Source organism: Lucilia sericata, unplaced genomic scaffold (assembly GCF_015586225.1).
Source record: "Lucilia sericata isolate MDLA Ls3-8-SP2 unplaced genomic scaffold, ASM1558622v1 Contig000062F_arrow, whole genome shotgun sequence".
In the NCBI taxonomy this organism is placed as follows: domain Eukaryota; kingdom Metazoa; phylum Arthropoda; class Insecta; order Diptera; family Calliphoridae; genus Lucilia; species Lucilia sericata.
In genome coordinates, this window is record NW_023994097.1 from 230,298 (window position 1) to 250,560 (window position 20,263).

Genomic DNA, 20,263 nt, shown 5'->3' on the forward strand with positions numbered 1-20,263 from the left:
TGTAGAAGGTTTTAAATTTTTTATGTTTTTAAAAAGATGTGTGCCAAAGACAATTTGTAATTTACATATGTGTTCTAAAATGTATTAAAATGTTCAGATTACATAAAACTTTTATTAGAAACTTGAATGGAATATACCACAATTCTCTAATTTATAATTTTCTCTTAAAAATTAGAATAGTTATCCTTAAACCCATTGTTTGGAATGTGGAGTCACACTACTTTCAAAATTAACAGTTCATACATACATATGTATATAAATATCATTTTACTTATTAAAAAATCCATAATTTAACATCGAGGTTTATTACATTGTAAAATGATTCTTACGGCTTTTTCAATAACAGCGCTTTTGAGGCTTCAATATTGTTCTCAGCAGAGTTATTGTCGGGAACTAATAAAATACTTTCCTCATTGGCGTTATCATCCAATTTAATTTCTTCTCTTGGGTCATCAAAATTCCAATAAAATAAATTAATAACACTAAATAATTGTTGATTTGTAAATATACATGCAGTAAATTTTGTGTATAGGATTTTTAAAAATACAAAACACTTGTAATAAATACAAAAAAAAACTTCAAAATTACTGAGCTTAAGGTGAATGATACCGAAATAATAAAATAAAAACATAATAATAATAATAAAAACATTCATACGTAAATAAAACCAAAATTCCCATAAAAAATGCGTTATTCGTACTATCGAACAGAAAAATTGTGACTTTATTCGTACTATAGAGTAGACAATGCAACAATTTTGCCATTCGTATTATTGGATATTCGTAATAAAGAGTATACGTACTATTGGACGTCCACTGTATTACTAAAATTGTTCCATTATCTGTTCCCGTACTCATTTGGATTGTAGGTTTTTACAATAAGTTGTTTTCATACTAAAATTTCAATGTATTTAATGGTTTTTCTAATTCTGACTCAAACCTACAAAACTAACGGGTGGGGGAATATATATAGTTTCATACAAAAGACTTCCTGAAGCAAGACATTATAAATCATTATTGTGTACGCATGGACACTCTTATTACGACATATAAAGATATTCATATCCAGATAAAATTCAACACATATGTATATGTATACCTTGGACAATTAGCCCAGCAGTTCGGGGGACAGACCTGAACTAGCTTATCCAAAGGAGTCAATACATGGCAATGAAAATTTTCCCTTAAGTTTTTGTTTTTTAAATGTCTCCTCTCTAGATTACATGAGAACGATAAAGTGACAACAGTCGTCGGTCTCGCTTTCAAAAAAAGTTACGACTGTCCACTATAATTTATAAACACAGTACATTCGTGAGGAAAGGTGATTTAGAGTCAACCACGTGATTACGCGTTAGTCAACATGCTGCATTGACTCTTTTGTTGAACTACTCTGATTATCGGCAGCTGATTGATAATTGTGTTTTGAATATCTTAACTAATTATTAAAATGCATTTATTTTGTTTCAGTCGCCCTCACCATGACTTCTTAGTTTTTACTCACAGATATTGGTAAAACTAAATTATCTCGTTTAAAACTGATAATGTTTTTTTATACCCACCATCAAAAAAGAATGGGGGGTATATTGATTTTGTCATTCCGTTTGTAACACATCGAAATATTGGTCATAGACCCACAAAAGTATATACATTCTGGGTCCTCATTAAATTCTAAGACGATCTAGCCATGTCTGTCCGTTCGTCCGTCCGTCTTTCTGTCTGTCTGTTGAAAGCACGATAGAGTCCCAATGGAAAGAGCTAGAGGGTTGAAATTTCACATAAATATTTCTTATAGGTAAGGTTTGTTTGGTATTGAAAATGGCAATATCGGTCCACGTTTTCGGATAGCGCCCATACAAGTGGCCCCTCGAAAAGCAGCTTTAACAGCCATAACTTGTTTCAAAATACGAATATAGCGATGAAATTCGACATAAGTCAGTTTCATACAAGTCAAAATCTATCTAAAAAATTTTATGAGGATCAGTTCATGATTAACCCTACCCCCCATATAAGGTCCCCTTCAGAAAATGACTGCAACGCTCATTAATGGCTTAAAAATACGAGTGTAGCGATGAAATTCGACACAAATAAATTCAATACGAATTCTGTCTACCAAATTTTATGAGGATCGACCCATAATTGACCCTACCCCCCTATATAAGGTCCCCTTCAGAAAATTACTTTAACGCTTATAACTGGCCTAAAAAATATGAGTATATAGATGAAATTCGACATAAGTAAGTTTCATTCGAGTCAAACGAGGTTTGATGGTGGGTATATAAGACTCGGGATGGCCGAATATAACACTCTTACTTGTTCTTATTAATAAATACCCAACTTTTGTTGCTGCTTCAGTTTTAAATAATATCAAGTTATACCACATTTCTTAACTCACTGATACTGAAATAATCAAGCCTAAGATTTGAATTTATTAAAAATTATCAGAAGTATTAAGTTTTCTTGAATGTATACAATTTGAAACAACATAACACTAAAATAAGTTTTATATGAAATCTTGATGATCAGTTAAAATGTTTTTCGCTGAATTCAAATTTGAGCATTTTCCTATTTAGCACTGACCTTACGTCGGTTTAAAATTTACGAAAAACTGGGACTTTTAGGGCAATCCAGAAAGTCGATCAACAAATATACTAACGAAGTAAAAAAAAAAATAATTTACTAAGGGCCAATATTTCAACCTCCGGTTATCGTATAACCGGTAGGTATACTGCCGGTTAAAATAATTTTTGTATGAAAACTGTCAATTTACCGTTAGCATAAAAAATAAGCAGACATTGAGAAAATTATGGTAAAACTATTAAAATCCACAAAATATTAGATTAAATTTCAAAGATATTTTTGTTTATTATATACAAACTAAATAAATAAAAGCAATTTATTATGTTTTAAAAGAGTTTAATGGTGATAATTGTAAGAAGGAGCGGCATAAGAGGTGTATTGTACAGGAGCTGCATAATGAGCAACTGGGGCAACAGTTTTAACATATGTGGGTGCGGTGTAGTGAGCAACTGGAGCAACTGTTTTTACAACAGTTGGAGCAGAATAATGAGTTACTGGAGCAACTGTTTTGACAACAGTAGGAGCGGAATAATGAGCAACTGGAGCAACAGTTTTGACCACAGTTGGTGCAGCAAGTGGTTCACGATGTACGACAGCATTGAAGCCATTATGATCATCAGCTGTGTATTGTACAGTACGTTTGTAACCATCAGCATCAATCAAGGAATATTCACCACGCACTACATCACCATCACGTTCTTCAACTTGGCTTTTGGAATCACCGGTCAATTTGTCTTCAACACCATATGAGTATTTGTACTGTGGATGAGGATCGTATTCTTCAGATTTTACAACAACTTTTTGTGCAACAGCTACTGGAGCAGCATGTACAGCAACGGGAGAAGCATGATAAACTTGAGCGGCTGGAATATAACCAGCGCTAGCCACAGCAATAAAAGCAAGTGCGAAGACAAACTGTAAAGAGCAAATTGAAGTACAATACAATTTTAATGCTTAGGTTTTAGCCCAATTATGTATATATATATTTTTTTCTTCTTTTGTTGAGTTTACATTTAGTGTCAATTTAATCAGCAGCTGAAGCAAAAACAAAAAAAAAACTACTTACTTTGAAAGCCATATTGTTACAATAAATGTTGTTTGGAGGTTGATTCTTTTTAGAAGTGGACACAAGAAGTGAATGATGTTTGTTTTGAATTTTGACCAACTTTTATACAAAATATTGATTAATGTGTTTTTATGTAGACTTACTCTTAATAATTTAACAATCTCTAAATATGCTACTGGTATAGTTTAAAGAAACATTAATTAGTTAATAAGCATAACGTCGTAATGCTTATTAACTGATTAAAATTTCGCACGGAGTAGAAATAATATTATGATCGGTATTTTATCTCATATCTTCGCACAATTCCACTTTCCAGGAATAGTTTTTTACGTTATAAATATCAACTTAATTGGTTGGTTTTCTAACTATCCTGGAGAACTTTCATATAGGTAAATAAAATGGGTAATAGGTGAATAATTCTGTTATATAATTCGTTTCGTGGTCTAATGTATTAAATATTTGTATATCCTACATCACTATAGTATTATGGGTATGCGTTATACTATAGGGTTAAGAATATTTTTCGAGTCGAATAAGCCAATTGAACTTGTATAAAATTGTTATTTTACCACCATACAACCGTACTATAGTATATATACTAAAATAGACACAACTATGTTTTATATAAGCAATTGGACCTCATTTGTCCCTAAACTCCATACAACGTCCCTATCAGACTGTTTAATGAACGACCATAATTCCCTATAAACAGTCATATCACAATGAAATTCGCAAAAATAAATCGAAAGTAAACAAGTAAGAGTGTTATATTCGGCCATGCCGAATCTTATATACCCACCATCAAACCTCGTTTGACTCGAATGAAACTTACTTATGTCGAATTTCATCTATATACTCGTATTTTTTAGGCCAGTTATAAGCGTTAAAGTAATTTTCTGAAGAGGACCTTATATAGGGGGGTAGGGTCAATTATGGGTCGATCCTCATAAAATTTGGTAGACAGAATTTGGTTCGTATTAAATTTATTTGTGTCGAATTTCATCGCTACACTCGTATTTTTAAGCCATTAATGAGCGTTGCAGTCATTTTCTGAAGGGGACCTTATATGGGGGTAGGGTCAATCATGGACCGATCCTCATAAAATTGTTTAGATAGATTTTGACTTGTATGAAACTGACTTATGTCGAATTTCATCGCTATATTCGTATTTTGAAACAAGTTATGGCTGTTAAAGCTGCTTTTCGAGGGGCCACTTGTATGGGGGCTATCCGAAAACGTGGACCAATATTGCCCATTTTCAATACCAAACAAACCTTACCGATAAGAAATATTTATGTGAAATTTCAACCCTCTAGCTCTTTCCATTGGGACTCTATCGTGCTTTCAACAGACAGAAAGACGGACGGACGAACGGACAGACATGGCTAGATCGTCTTAGAATTTAATGAGGACCCAGAATATATATACTTTTGTGGGTCTATGATCAATATTTCGATGTGTTACAAACGGAATGACAAAATCAATATACCCCCATCTTTTTTGATGGTGGGTATAAAAAGAAATATTGGACCATATCAGTTTTTCATCAATATGTTGCTTAAATAATCTTTTTAAATTTTAAAATAAGGGACACACACAAAACAATTTGCATTAGGCGTTGCTCGTTATACCTGTACTTTACTGTATGTGCAAAAAATGTGTGTATCGAATTATTACACTTTAATTGAAAAACAATCACAATTACTCAATAATAGAAAATAAAAATAACTTGTGCAAATTTACCTTCAAAACAAATCCTGTTTATAATTTAAATATTGGGCCACAATTCTGTTTATGAATGAAATAAACAATTAGTCAATGAAATAACCAATTAGTAAACACAAATATTCGTAGAAGAAAATATGAAATTACGGATATGTGTAATAACTATGTATTAAACAATTTTGTATATAAACTGATTAACTAATTGAATTTGTATCATTCACATCTTGTGTCCACTTCTGAAAAGAACCAACAAGAGCAATCAACCAGATTATTTTAATAAACATGGCTTTTAAAGTAAGTTGTGGGTTTTGTTATCGCTAACGTCACAACGCTAAATGTGCTCAGTCATTCGCTCACTCACATTTTAATTAATTGAACTAAAACATTGACATTGAATTAAAATGTTTTTCTTCTACTATTTGCAGTTTGTTTTCGCACTTGCCTTCGTAGCTGTTGCCAGCGCCGGATATGTTCCAGCTGCTCAAGTTTATCATGCTGCTCCAGTTTCTGTACATTCTGCTCCTGTAGCTGTTGCGCAAAAGGTTGTTGTTAAATCTGAAGAATACGATCCCCATCCACAATACAAATACTCTTATGGTGTTGAAGACAAATTGACTGGTGATTCCAAGAGCCAAGTTGAAGAACGTGATGGTGATGTAGTGCGTGGTGAATATTCCTTGATTGATGCTGATGGTTACAAACGTACCGTACAATACACCGCTGATGATCATAATGGTTTCAATGCTGTCGTAAGTCGTGAACCTTTAGTTAAGGCTGTCCCCACTGTTGTTAAATCCATTGCTCCAGTAGCTCATTATGCTGCTCCCACTATTGTAAAGACCGTTGCTCCAGTTGCTCACTACTCAGCACCAACTGTTGTTAAAACTGTTGCTCCAGTAGCTCATTATGCTGCTCCAGAGCATTACACATCTTATGTAGCTCCCACTTATGTTAAATCTGCTGAGGTAGCTCATTATGATGCTCCTTCACATTACACCTCATATTCCGCACCTTCCTACAACTATCATCATTAAATAATAATGAACATCATCATCGATACATCTGCATTGTTTTTATTATTTATTTATTTTGTATTTTTCGTTAAAACCGTCTCATTTATAAAGTAAATAAAGTTTTTTTTATTAAATACATACGGCTGTATTTATAAAAACTTATTTTAGGTTTATTAAACAATTTTAGGCAAAATTCAGGAAAATCGTATTTATAAACGTGAAATAGCTTAAAACACCTTCAATAAACCAATGACAATTAGAAGAATTTTATTGTAGGCTCGACCCTTCTTTAAGCCAACAATAACTTGATTTTTAACAATTTTTTTCTCAGATAAAGATTTTTCCGGTAATTTTAGGTTGATTGCGAAAAGTAATTATGGTTTCTTTTAAAATAAAATCTAAAAATTCTAATTTTAACGTTTACAAATTTGTAAATAAAATCCCAGAAAATTTTTAAACGATTATATTTTGAGGAAAAAACTCAAATCTAGGCATTATTGGATTGATGCATGAATATTTGACAATATTCCAATTGTCCAGCACTATTTTTAGGCAATTTGGAAATGCCCGTCTGTCAACCAAATGATGGACAAAATCATTTGATTTGGCTTTTTCAAAGTTTGTTGGTTAAATATAATGCCATAAAGTAATTAACCATGTAAATTATATTGATTAGTGTTATACTAATGCAAAATATATTCGCCGGCATTAAAATTAGTCAAATATCAGAGAAATGTATCAATATTTGCAAAAATTTATGAAAAATTACAAGGAAAATAAGTAAAAATAATAAAATGTGTCATAGTGATGTATATTTTGTCGCAAAATATCCGTTATTCGGATACTTTTAATAATAATTAGAAATTATATGTTATATTTATACATCTGAACTAAATAGACATTTATTAAAGCCATATATATATTTATTTTTCTTAAAAGTTTGTTTTTATTGTCAAAAATCTATTATAAACAAAAATATGAAATTAAGAAAACAGAATCAACGAATATTTTATCCTAATTGTACGCAACACTAACACATAAAATGACAGCCATATTGTACAGTGCTGCCAACTTAAACATAAATCAGCACAATAGTTAATATACGTTTATTATTTGTTTATGAATATCACAATTTTATTAATGGTTTTTAAGGCTAAAGTGTGCTTTAACTATCGAGTGCATTAAAAGCAAAATAAGATTTTTTATAAATACAAGCGATAATTTTTAATTTTTTTTTCTATTTGTGTAAACAATGAAATGTAACTGAAACTAAAATACCCGATTCTTTTCCAAAACATATTAATCTGGTCCACTGTGCACTACTAATATAAACAAAAACTTATTTATACCCTACACCACTTTAGTGGGGAGGGCATATTGGGTTTGTGCTGATGTTTGTAACGCACAGTAATATTGGTCCTATACCCTTAACCTTAAAGTATACCAATCGGCTTAGAATCATTTTCTGAGTCGATTTAGCTATGTCCGTCCGTATGCCCGTCCGTCCATGTAAACCTTGTAAACAAAGCTACAGGTCGCAATTTTGAAGATAATTCAATGAAATTTGGCACATGATCTTCTATTGTATCGCAAACAAAGCCTATTAAAATGGTTAACATCGGTTCATTTTCTCACCTAGCCACCATACAACTGAAACCCCGAATAGAGCTTGTAAACCTTGTAATTCAACTACAGGTCGCAATTTTGAAGATAATTCAATGAAATTTAGCAGATGATCTTCTATGGTACCGGAGACAAATCCTATTGAAAATAGTCAACATCGGTTCATTATTTCACCTAACCCCCATAAAACTGAACCCGACGAATAGGAATTTTAAGTTCATAATTATGTTTTATATACTCGTATCTCGACAAAAAGCTGCAAAACTATGTTCTATACTTGCCTTGATGACTCTCATGAATTTTATAATTATAGGGTCTCATTTGACCATAGCCCCTATTCAAATCCCCCTTCAAAATTTGACTTAAATGTCCACAATTTTATTCAACAATAAATGGCTTAAGTATAATTAAAGGCAAGGTACAATTCAACTTAAATGCTTTACTATGATTGGAGCAATGTGGTCATATATCGATATTAATATATACATCAAGGGGATTTTCCGAAGATAACTTTTCTAGGAATTGAATCTATTATTATTAAGATATAAAGTTCTAATAAGAAATAGGTTAATGTGATTTTCTGTTGGAGGGTTTATATAGGGGGTTGGTCCTTATCAAATTTGGTAAAGAGGTTTTGATTGATGAAAAAAACTTTCTTATGACAATTTGCATCACTATACATGTATTTTTAAGCAAATTATAAACGTTAGACTTATTATTTAAACATATAGGGGTCATTACAACATGGAATTAGATCTAAAGAAGACTAAGTTTTCAAACACATATACATATGTATATTTGGCGATACGACTAATATTTCATTGTGTTACGAACGGAATAGGAAAATAAATATCGATATCAATGGACAGGGAGACATTTGGGCACTATTAGAACGACAATAATCAAATCTTACATACATATAATGAGCTGTATTTTTACTAATGCACTAAAGCTCGAAAACAACAAATGTTATGGGAAAATATTCTTTAACTAAAATGAAGGAAATTCAATTCTCTATAGAAATTATAATATCATCAAATCAAGTACGACACATAATAAGCTAATCTAGCATTAAATAATGAATAAAATAAATTAGAAAGAGTTTATATTTTATTTTTGTCGTGTAAAAGTTTTATAAAAATTAAATTGAAAAGTTTTCTTATGCTTAACTAGAAAAATAACAAATAAGAGTGTTATATTCGGTTATGCCGAATCTTTTATACCCACCATCAAATCGTATGCCGTAAAAGAAATACACACCTCTAAGCATTAGGGTGATATTTGGAGTAGGGCTGAATTCAGTTATGGACCGATCTCTTTCGAATTAATTATATAAAATTTTTTTTAACTAAATATAGTTTTTTCATAACTATTTGCTACTAATAGCAACTCTTTCAATTCATAAAACGCACAATAAGTAAACTTTTGTAAATCGATTTAAGAAATTAGAAAATTTACCACCACGTCAGTAGTTAAAGGTTAACAAAATATTAATTTTTTTAAACAAATCATTTTGTCCAATTTGTACAACCATAAAACTGGTTTTCTGTAAGAGGGGTTATATGGGGGTTAGGGTCAATTATGGACCGATCGTCATAATATTTGGTGGATAGATTACGGTACTTATTTTTTTCGAAATGCATCGCTGTACTGAAGTAATTTTCTGAAGGGGACCTTTTATGGGAAAAGGGTCAATTATAAACCGATTCTCATAAAATTTTGTAGAGCAATTTTTTTAAACAAAACTTGTTTTTATTGAATTTCATCACTTTACTCGTATTTTTAAGCCAGCAGTAATTTTCGGAAGCGGACCTTATATGGGGGGTAGGTTTAATTATGGAGCGATAGTTCATACAAAACTTTTTGTATCGAATTTTATCGCTACACTCGTACTTTTACACCAGTAATGAGAGTTTAAATAATTTTCTGAAGGAGACCTTATATTATGAACCAATCCTCGTAAAATTTGTTGGATAGAATTTGGCTCCTATGAGACTTATTTATGTAGGTATACCGAATTTTGATATACCGATATACCCCCATAAATATAGCATAAAAAAATTATACTAAAAAAAAATAAATATGAAAATTTATCAAAAAAATATGTGATTCTCACCCATTGTAAAACTGTTAATTATAAAAAATTCGAGATATTTTAAATTAGTAGCATTGCTCGTTATACCTTGGCTCTACTGTATGTGCAAAATGTGTGTATCGAATTATTAAACTTTAATTGGAAAACAATCAAAATTAAAAGTAAAAAAACTTGTACACTTTTAACTTTGAAACAAATCCTGTCTATACAATAATTGAATTAAAATATATGGCCCAATCTTTAAATTTATTTATTTAATATAATTTTGTATATGAATTAAATTAATTCCATGGTTTGAAAACAATAAAAAAAAAATATGTACTACAAATGTACGTTAATAAAATATTTCTACCAGCATAAATGTAATTAAGAATATGTATTAATATATTTTGTATATAAACTGATTAACTAATTGAATTTGTATCATTCACTTCTTGTGTCTACTTCTGAAAGAGTCAACAAGAGCAATCAACCAGATTATTTTCATAAACATGGCTTTCAAAGTAAGTTTTATGTAACGAAGCTGAGTGTGCAAAATAAGTATTAAATCGAAATTAACTTTTTAACCAAAATTGAATAAAAAAAAACATTGACATTGAAATAATAAAATTTTTTCTTGTTATTTGTAGTTCGTTTTCGTACTTGCCTTTGTTGCTGTGGCTAGCGCTGGTTATGTTCCAGCCACTCAAGTTTACCATGCTGCTCCTGTTGCTGTACATGCTGCACCACTAGCTGTTGCACATAAGGTTGTTGTAAAATCTGAAGAATACGATCCCCATCCACAATACAAATACTCATATGGTGTTGAAGACAAATTGACTGGTGATTCCAAAAGCCAGGTTGAAGAACGTGATGGTGATGTAGTGCGTGGTGAATATTCATTGATTGATGCTGATGGTTACAAACGTACCGTACAATATACCGCTGATGATCACAATGGCTTCAATGCTGTCGTACACCGTGAACCCTTAGTAAAGGCTGTTCCCACTGTTGTTAAATCCATTGCTCCTGTAGCTCATTATGCTGCTCCCACTATTGTCAAGACCGTTGCTCCTGTTGCTCACTACTCAGCACCAACTGTTGTTAAAACTGTTGCTCCAGTAGCTCATTATGCTGCTCCAGAGCATTACACATCTTATGTAGCTCCCACTTATGTTAAATCTGCTGAGGTAGCTCATTATGATGCTCCTGCCCATTATACCTCATATTCCGTTCCTTCTTATAACTACCACAATTAAACGTTAGTGATCATCATTGTTTTTATTTATTTTGTATTTTTCATAAAAAAACTCAATAAAATGTTATTAAAATAACTAAAAAATACTATTTATTGCAATATTTTTGTACATTTATTCGTTTTAACAAGTTTGTTCTGATTTATTGAAAATGTAAAATGGTATTTGCAAAAATTTAATTAACATACATATAATTAAAGTTTGTGAACAGTTTTTAAGGTCGTCAAATATTGCGACCAGTGTATGTTTTTCTGGAATCTCTTGGATTTCTTCATCACATCAAGTTTTCGATATATCGCACGATGCATGCTTTGTCACATAGGTAAAATAAATTTTTGTTTTTGTATAGCGGATATTGCTGAATGTTATATATCTGGAAAGCTCATAAAATGTCCTAACTAAATATGAACAAGTAAGACTGTTATATTCGGCTGTGCCGAATCTCATATACCCACCATCAGACCGTATGCCATAAAAATAATGCTCCTCTATCATCATGATCACTGATCAAATTAACTAACCGTTTTTCATAAAATTTTTTGAACCGATTTTGGGACATATATACACAGAATATCATCGCTGTACTCGCATTTTTATGTCAGCAATTAGCGTTAAAGTAGGCTTATCTGGGCGGGTAGGGTAAGTTACCGAAACTTTCCGCATGAAATTCGGTTAGAAGATTTGAGTTCCTATAAAAGTTCTTATATCAAATTTCATAACTGTAAACCTATTTTTAAGCCAGTAATGAGCGTTAAAGTAATTTTCTGAAGGGGATCTTATATGGGGGATGGGGTCAATTATGGACCTATCCACATAAATTCGGTGGAGAGATTTTCACTCGTAATAGATTTACCTATGTCAAATTTCATCGATATACTCGTACTTTTAATCCAGTAATGAGGGCTAAAGTCATTTTCAGAAGGGGACCTTTTATGGGGGGTAGGATCAATTATGGACCGATCCACATAAAATTCGGTGGAGAGATTTTGGCTCGTAATAGATTTACTTATGTCTAATTTCAACGCTATAATCGTGCTTTTAAGCCACTTATGAGTGTTAGAGTAATTTTCTGAAGGGGACCTTATAGGTAATAGATTTACTTATGTCAAATTTCATCGCTATTATAGTACTTTTAAGCCAGTTATGAGTATTAGAGTAATTTTCTGAAGGGGACCTTATATGGGGGTAGGGTCAATTATAGGTGGCGTGTCATAATGTCCAATGTCATAATGTCCATAGACGTTATGACGCACTAAATTGAGTCATAATGTCCATGGACGTTATGACAATTTCAAAAGTGTTACAATGTCCATGAGCAATGGGACATAAAGTCCATGGATTTCAAAGAGTCCATTTATCAAAAAAGGCTTAATTTAGCGAAGCCGGTGTTCGAAACACCCCAGAGTTTGAAACCCCTGCGCCCGGCCGAAGGCCGGCTATCCAGGACACTTTTTAATAGGAGTCCAAAATGTAACAATTACCAAATTTAGGAGCAATTCTTTTCGGGATAAGAGCGTCCCTATCTTAAATTTTAAACAAATTTTCCAATACATTTCTGATTTCAAAGTGTCACAATGTCCATGGACATTATGACATTTTAAAAAAGTGACATAATGTCCATGGACGTTATGTCATTTTTTGGTGTGCCATAATGTCCATGGACATTATGACATTGGACATTATGACATGCCACCTCAATTATAGACCGATCCACAGTGGGGCAGAATGGAAATTTTTTGGAAATAAATCTGGCATTTCTAAACGGCTGATCCGATCGGGATAAAATTTGGCGTGAGCGTAGCCAAGGAGTATTCGAGTTTAAGTTTTGAAGATGAACCCTGCAGATGCCCCAGGGACGGCGCTGTGGCGGCTCAAAGTAGGGTACCTACGACATGTTAAATTTTTAAACTCGTGCCATTTTTTTGTTTTTCACCCAAATACAAAGATTTTTATATTTTGTGAAAGCGCTCGACGAGATCTTGAAAAAACATGCTTGGACATACTACTTATCTCTTATAATATCCGAGTTATAGGCATTTAAAAATTTAGTGATACAAAATTTACCATACCTTGGTCCGCCCTTTTTTGAATACCGGGCGTAATTTTGGACCAAATGGACTCAATTTTTTCTTGTTAGTTAGACAACAAAATTTCCAATAATATACAAAAAATTTCAGATCAATATCGTTTACAGATCCAAAAATATACGTTTTTTAATTTAAAAATTCAAAAAATTTTAGATTTTTGGCGTTTTTTTGCCAAAAATGTGTCTTAACTCTTTTATTAATAAAATAAATTTTTTATTAAGAACATATAACAATTTTATAGTTTTCTAAAAGGTATCTTTACGCAGAACGCTTTGGCGTAAAAAACTTGTCCTATTTTTTGAAAATGTTGCCACTGCGTCCTTCCGAATATGACCTATTTTTTATCAAAACTTCAACTTTGGGCGACATGTTCTAAAATCCCAAAGCTGGGTTCAGAAAACTGAAAGCAGTTTTGGAAACCTCAATATGTTTTCTATTTACTCCAAAAGTATTTTCCCAGCCCTGAAAGAAATGTGGACCCTATGGGCAAAAAAGTAAAAAATTCCATTTTTGGGATTTTCATTCCTGTTTTTGGGAATTGCGGGATGCCCTTTGACCTTTTCAATTTTTTTTTTTGCATATTCTTATTTGAAATGACAAATTTAACAAGCGTTGAAAATTTCATTGAGTTTTGTTCATAAATAAAGATTTTGTCATATATTACATATTTGTTTAATTTCTAAAACTATGATTTATATCAACATTTTAATAGGATCGCAGATAGCTACAACAATTTAGTCCATATTTATCCCTTAATATCATTTTTTAGTTAGATATGGAAATTCTCGACCCTTTACAAAAAATTTCAAGCCAATATCTCAATTACATTCAAAAATATGTTCATTTAAACCTGTGTCCTTTAATTTCATCTTTTTCATATTTTAGTATTAAGTATGACAGAACATATTTAAATCTTATCTCTTTACCTATTTTCTATTTGTTTGCTTATCCTTATAATTGAAAGGTCCTATTATGCTTAAATTTTCAAAAATTTATAACTATTTCTTACCTAAATTTTTTCGGCAGATCATTTCGTTCTGTTTCGTTTATGATCATGTAGGTAAAAATGTACAGGTAATGATAATTTCGATTCATTCACTAATAAGAAATATCAATGACTGAATTACAGGTTATAGTAATATAGTCCTAAATGTTAATAGGTAGACAATTCGTAATTTTTTACTTTGGAATACCTGTATCGGAAATGACAAGAATTGGTATATAAGTAAACTTCTCAGATTTTAAGTACCATATTTAATAAATCTACAATGAAGATTAAATTAAAGTACGAAGAGTTGTGTTCCGTTTTATGGAGTATATCTTCAAAAGGGCCAGAAAGAATTGAAGACATTTCAAATTATATAAAAACTACATATAGTAGAAAAGTAGACAAAACAGGCATATCAAAAATTGAAAACTTTTTAAAACTTTTTGATGTAAAAAGTAAGTCTGTGGATGGAAATCAAAAGAAATTTCGATTAAAATTTTGTAGTTGGATGGAAACTACTACGGAAATCTCAACTTACAACACATCAATAGGAGCGCCTTGCAAGTCATACGAAGACTTATGTTCAAGGTAAAAAAAAAGAGGGTCACACAAAAACTTTTTTCAATCTCAAATGAGGAAATTGCTGATACATTTAACGAAATGCTGAAAAAGGAAAACCAACATATGGATGTCGTACATATTGCAAATATTCTTCCTAATGCATCACCAAAACGACTTAAGCGAATTGTGGAAAGTATACCAACTCCAACATCATAATCAAATTTTACTGAAGAGGAAGCAATAGCGCTTATGTTGGAACTGGGTCTCAGTCGAAATAAGTACCAAATATTAAGAAAAGCTCTGCATGAAAAAGGACACAATATATTACCATCATACAAGGCGATCCAGGAAAAAAAAAAACAAACTATCCTACTAAATCAACAAAAAATAATGAAGAATTGAAAGAACTGAGAGCTGCGGAAAAAAGCAGAATCCAAGAAGAATTTAAAGTTCAGATGGGATTAAACATCGACAAACCACTTTCAAGTTGCGGTAGTACAAATGACGGTAATACGTCGAGAAGGTTTTTTCGTGATTTTGAAATTACTTCAAAAATAACTGGAATCGACAAGGAGTTGCTTCGAAGAGTTAAAACTATTTTAATGGCACTGAATAGTAAACATAAAATTAATGAAAATCAATTTGGGGAATACACATCTGAAATTTCTAAATTACTTGTATCTCTGTATCCATGGAGGGAACTAACACCAACAGTACACAAAGTATTGTGTCATGGTCAAATAAGCTCAAGAAAATGCTCCAGGCAATCACAGAATGAAGATATTTTTAATAGTTTACTTCTATCTTCTGATCCTGTTCTTTCAACTATGCGAAAAAGATCGATTTGTTATGAAACTCTATCATCTCAAAACAAGGAAGATTTAAAGGACTTATATTACCTTCTGGATATGTATACCGATATGACAGATTATTTTATAGAAAATAAGTAGTGTTAGGAATTAACTATATAAGTAGGTTGTAAGAATTAATTGTATTATGTTTAAGATAAACAGTTCAAATAAAAAAAGCTATTATACTAACTGATGATATTGTATTAAATTGTGTTTTATATTTCGGTGGGCGGGAAAGGTAATTTGTGTGGGGTGATTTAGGTGTTGTTGTGCGTGGCTCATAATAAAATTATAATTTTTTTTATTTAATATACAATATTATAATAAAATAATTAACTAAATAATTTTTAAAAATTGTCCAAATATTTTATTCAACACCAAATGTATGTTCTGTCATACTTAATACTAAAATATGAAAAAGATGAAATTAAAGGACACAGGTTTAAATGAACATATTTTTGAATGTAATTGAGATATTGGCTTGAAATTTTTTGTAAAGGGTCGAGAATTTCCATATCTAACTAAAAAATTATATTAAGGGATAAATATGGACTAAATTGTTGTAGCTATCTGCGATCCTATTAAAATTTTGATATAAATCATAGTTTTAGAAATTAAACAAATATGTAATATATGACAAAATCTTTATTTATGAACAAAACTCAATGAAATTTTCAACGCTTGTTAAATTTGTCATTTCAAATAAGAATATACAAAAAAAAATTGAAAAGGTCAAAGGGCATCCCGCAATTCCCAAAAATAGGAATGAAAATCCCAAAAATGGGATTTTTTATTTTTTTGCCCATAGGGTCCACATTTCTTTCAGGGCTGGGAAAATACTTTTGGAGTAAATAGAAAACATATTGAGGTTTCCAAAACTGCTTTCAGTTTTCTGATCCCAGCTTTGGGATTTTAGAACATGTCGCCCAAAGTTGAAGTTTTGATAAAAAATAGGTCATATTCGGAAGGACGCAGTGGCAACATTTTCAAAAAATAGGACTAGTTTTTTACGCCAAAGCGTTCTGCGTAAAGATACCTTTTAGAAAACTATAAAATTGTTATATGTTCTTAATAAAAATTTTATTTTATTAATAAAAGAGTTAAGACACATTTTTGGCAAAAAAACGCCAAAAATCTAAAAATTTTTGAATTTTTAAATTAAAAAACGTATATTTTTGGATCTGTAAACGATATTGATCTGAAATTTTTTGTATATTATTGGAAATTTTGTTGTCTAACTAACAAGAAAAAATTGAGTCCATTTGGTCCAAAATTACGCCCGGTATTCAAAAAAAGGCGGACCAAGGTATGGTAAATTTTGTATCACTAAATTTTTAAATGCCTATAACTCGGATATTATAAGAGATAAGTAGTATGTCCAAGCATGTTTTTTCAAGATCTCGTCGAGCGCTTTCACAAAATATAAAAATCTTTGTATTTGGGTGAAAAACAAAAAAATGGCACGAGTTTAAAAATTTTACATGTCGTAGGTACCCTACTTTGAGCCGCCACAGCGCCGTCCCTGGGGCATCTACAGGGTTCATCTTCAAAACTTAAACTCGAATACTCCTTGGCTACGCTCACGCCAAATTTTATCCCGATCGGATCAGCCGTTTAGAAATGCCAGATTTATTTCCAAAAAATTTCCATTCTGCCCCACTGTGCGATCCACATAAAATGCGATAGATATATTTTGGCTAGTAAGGCACATACTTGTGTCAAATTTTATCGCTTACTCGTATTTTTAAGCCAGTGATGAGCGTTAAAGTGATTTTCTGAATGGGACCTTATATGGCGGGGGGCGGTTATGTTCAATTATGGACCCATTCTTATAAAATTTGCTGGGGAGATTTTGGCTTATATAAAACTTATTTGTGTTGAATTCCATTGCTATAGTAGCACCTTTAAGAGATATATGACCGTTAAGGCTGTTTTTTGGGGGTCGACTTGTATTGGGGCTATCCGAAAACGTAGACCGATATGGGTCATTTGAAATACCAGAAACAAACCTTACCTATAGAAAATATTTGTGGAAAATTTCAACCCTCTAGCTCATTCCGTTCGTACTCTATCGTGTTTTCAACAGACAGACGGACGGACATGGCTATATCGTCTTAGAATTTAATAAGGACTCAGAATATATATACGTTTATGGGTCTATGACCAATATTTCGATGTATTTTTTTGTGCATTTAGATAATTATTTAAAAAAAAACTTTATTTTTAGGGCATATTAATATAACAGTTATATATATTATAATCTGTCAGTATTTTTTTAATATATTATAATTTTGAATTAATTTTAATCAAAAGTGTAGGTATAACGACATTTTTATTGTTAAGGTAATATGAGAGGGTACTCCCTTGCACCTATTTATTTTAAACATAAAAATTTTATTAATTATCTTATCAAACACTTATAATTTATTTTTGGATATGATCTTGTGAAAAATATAGTTATAACGTCGTTTTTAGCCTTACTCAGTAAACATTGAAAACAAAAATTTTGAACCTCTTTAAAATGATTTACCAACAAATATATACATACTTGTAAAATTTTATAGGTGTATCAATAACACATTATTAAAAAATTTATATTCATACATACAATAATAATGACAAAAACAATACAATATAAATTCGAAAGTAATTATGAAATTATTATAAAAAATTCAATGATTTTATTGCGATTTAATTTTCTATAAATAACAAGACATATTTAAATATGAAGCACACAAGTCATTCCAAAACCATAACAACTCCGTTATCTAAAAATAATTCCAAATGGCATTCAAGGTATTGAAATCCTGTTACATATTAATTAAAGGATAAAATAATGAATTTTAATTTTATTTTGCAATTTTCAGTTCATTGCTTTCCTTGCTTTTGTCACAGTTGTAAGTGCTGGTCTAGTTCCTGTGCCACAAGTTTATCACCCAGCTGCAGTGACATATGCTCATCCCCAACCGGTTTTGGCTAAACACCACGATGATCAATATGATCCCCATCCTCAATATAAATTCGCTTACGAAATCAATGATAAACATACCGGTGACAATCACAGTCAACAAGAAGAACGTAATGGTGATCTTGTACACGGTGAATACTCTCTGATTGATGCTGACGGTTTCAGACGTATTGTTCAATACTCGCATTCCTTTGGGTGAAGTCAAAACTGTAGTAAAATCTGCTGTCCCCGTGCATTATGTAGCTCCTGCTACCACAGTTGCTAAGCATTATCCAGTTCCTGTAGCTTATCATCAACATCATTAAGAACGTTGAATCTACATTATTTTGTAGATTTTTTATTATACATAATTATAAGTTGTTATTGTTTGTTCTTTCACGAGATTTAAATAAATTATTATTTTGTATATTTGTACAGTGGCTTCGAAAAAAATTGAGGACTCTAGCTGTTATATTTTCACATACATATATAATAATTTTAGGTTATCTTTAATGGGAGGTGCCACGCCTACTATAGACAAGCCGCCCATTTTATATCCATATGTTCATATGGGTGTCAATGTTGTCCATACAAAATTTGAGAACTCTAGCTGTTTAAATACCTTTTTTGTATATGGGCGTGGCATCTCGCCAATTTGAAATTTTTAAATAAAAAGTAGCATATAGTTCCTTCCGGACATACAGGAAGACACTCTGAAAATTGGCTTTATTCGACAAATAAATATTTGAGGTTTTATGTTGTCTGATAACACAGTGAGACAAAATAAACGAAAATCGAAATACCTGGGAAGTGATACTATTTTTCTGAAAGGTGGATCCGAGTGGAACAAGAACCGGTTTTTGAAATGTCCCAAATTCCTCCAAAATCTTGAGATACGGGTAAAAAACCGGGTTTTCATATCTTTAAGCACTTAAAAGTCAGTAACTTCGTTGAATCTCAATCGATTTTAAGTTTTTGAACGGATTTGGAAAGCAGAAGCTGAGGACTTTATATTTAAGTAACCTAGAAAAATATGTGTGCATTTCATTGGCAAACATGTTTTTGATTTTAGTTTTGCATCGTTTTTATACCCTACACCACTTTAGTGGGAAGGGTATATTGGATTTGTGCTGATGTTTGTAACATACAAAAATATTCGTCCTAGACCCACCTTAAAGTATACTTAGAATTGTTTTCTGAGTCGATTAAGCTATGTCCGTCCGTCCGTCTGACTGGCTGTCCATGTAAACCTTGTGCGCAAGGTACAGGTCGCAATTTTCAAGATAATTGGATGAAATTTGGCACGCACGTTTTATTTGACCCAAGGACGAAGCCTATTGAAAATGGTTAAAATCGGTCCATTATTTCACCTAGCCCCCATAGAACAGGTCCCCCCGAAAAGGGCTTCTGAGCTCATAATTATGTTAAATATACAGATATATCGATAAAATACGGCACAATTAAGTTTTATAGAAGTCTTGATGACCCTGCCAAAT

General features: G+C 31.6%; 4 protein-coding genes across 4 annotated transcripts; 3 read left to right on the forward strand and 1 right to left on the reverse strand.

Moving 5' to 3' along the window:
* Positions 1–2,912: 2,912 nt before the first annotated feature.
* On the reverse strand, positions 2,913–3,726 carry LOC119616213 (larval cuticle protein A2B-like). Its single transcript, XM_037972542.1, has 2 exons — positions 3,643–3,726; positions 2,913–3,491 (listed from the first exon to the last, which is right to left on the reverse strand). Exons 1-2 carry the CDS (start codon positions 3,652–3,654, stop codon positions 2,913–2,915), a joined length of 591 nt encoding a protein of 196 aa, XP_037828470.1. The 5' UTR covers positions 3,655–3,726.
* Positions 3,727–5,579: 1,853 nt separating this feature from the next.
* LOC119616210 (larval cuticle protein A2B-like) lies at positions 5,580–6,516 on the forward strand. The gene is made up of 2 exons (XM_037972538.1): positions 5,580–5,661; positions 5,793–6,516. The coding sequence occupies exons 1-2, from the start codon at positions 5,650–5,652 to the stop codon at positions 6,399–6,401; spliced, it is 621 nt and encodes a 206-aa protein (XP_037828466.1). The 5' UTR covers positions 5,580–5,649; the 3' UTR covers positions 6,402–6,516.
* A 3,959-nt stretch (positions 6,517–10,475) lies between these two features.
* LOC119616211 (larval cuticle protein A2B-like) lies at positions 10,476–11,383 on the forward strand. The gene is made up of 2 exons (XM_037972540.1): positions 10,476–10,601; positions 10,728–11,383. The coding sequence occupies exons 1-2, from the start codon at positions 10,590–10,592 to the stop codon at positions 11,334–11,336; spliced, it is 621 nt and encodes a 206-aa protein (XP_037828468.1). The 5' UTR covers positions 10,476–10,589; the 3' UTR covers positions 11,337–11,383.
* A 7,095-nt stretch (positions 11,384–18,478) lies between these two features.
* On the forward strand, positions 18,479–19,176 carry LOC119616221 (cuticle protein-like). The gene is made up of 2 exons (XM_037972549.1): positions 18,479–18,616; positions 18,688–19,176. Exons 1-2 carry the CDS (start codon positions 18,605–18,607, stop codon positions 18,985–18,987), a joined length of 312 nt encoding a protein of 103 aa, XP_037828477.1. The 5' UTR covers positions 18,479–18,604; the 3' UTR covers positions 18,988–19,176.
* Positions 19,177–20,263: the final 1,087 nt, after the last annotated feature.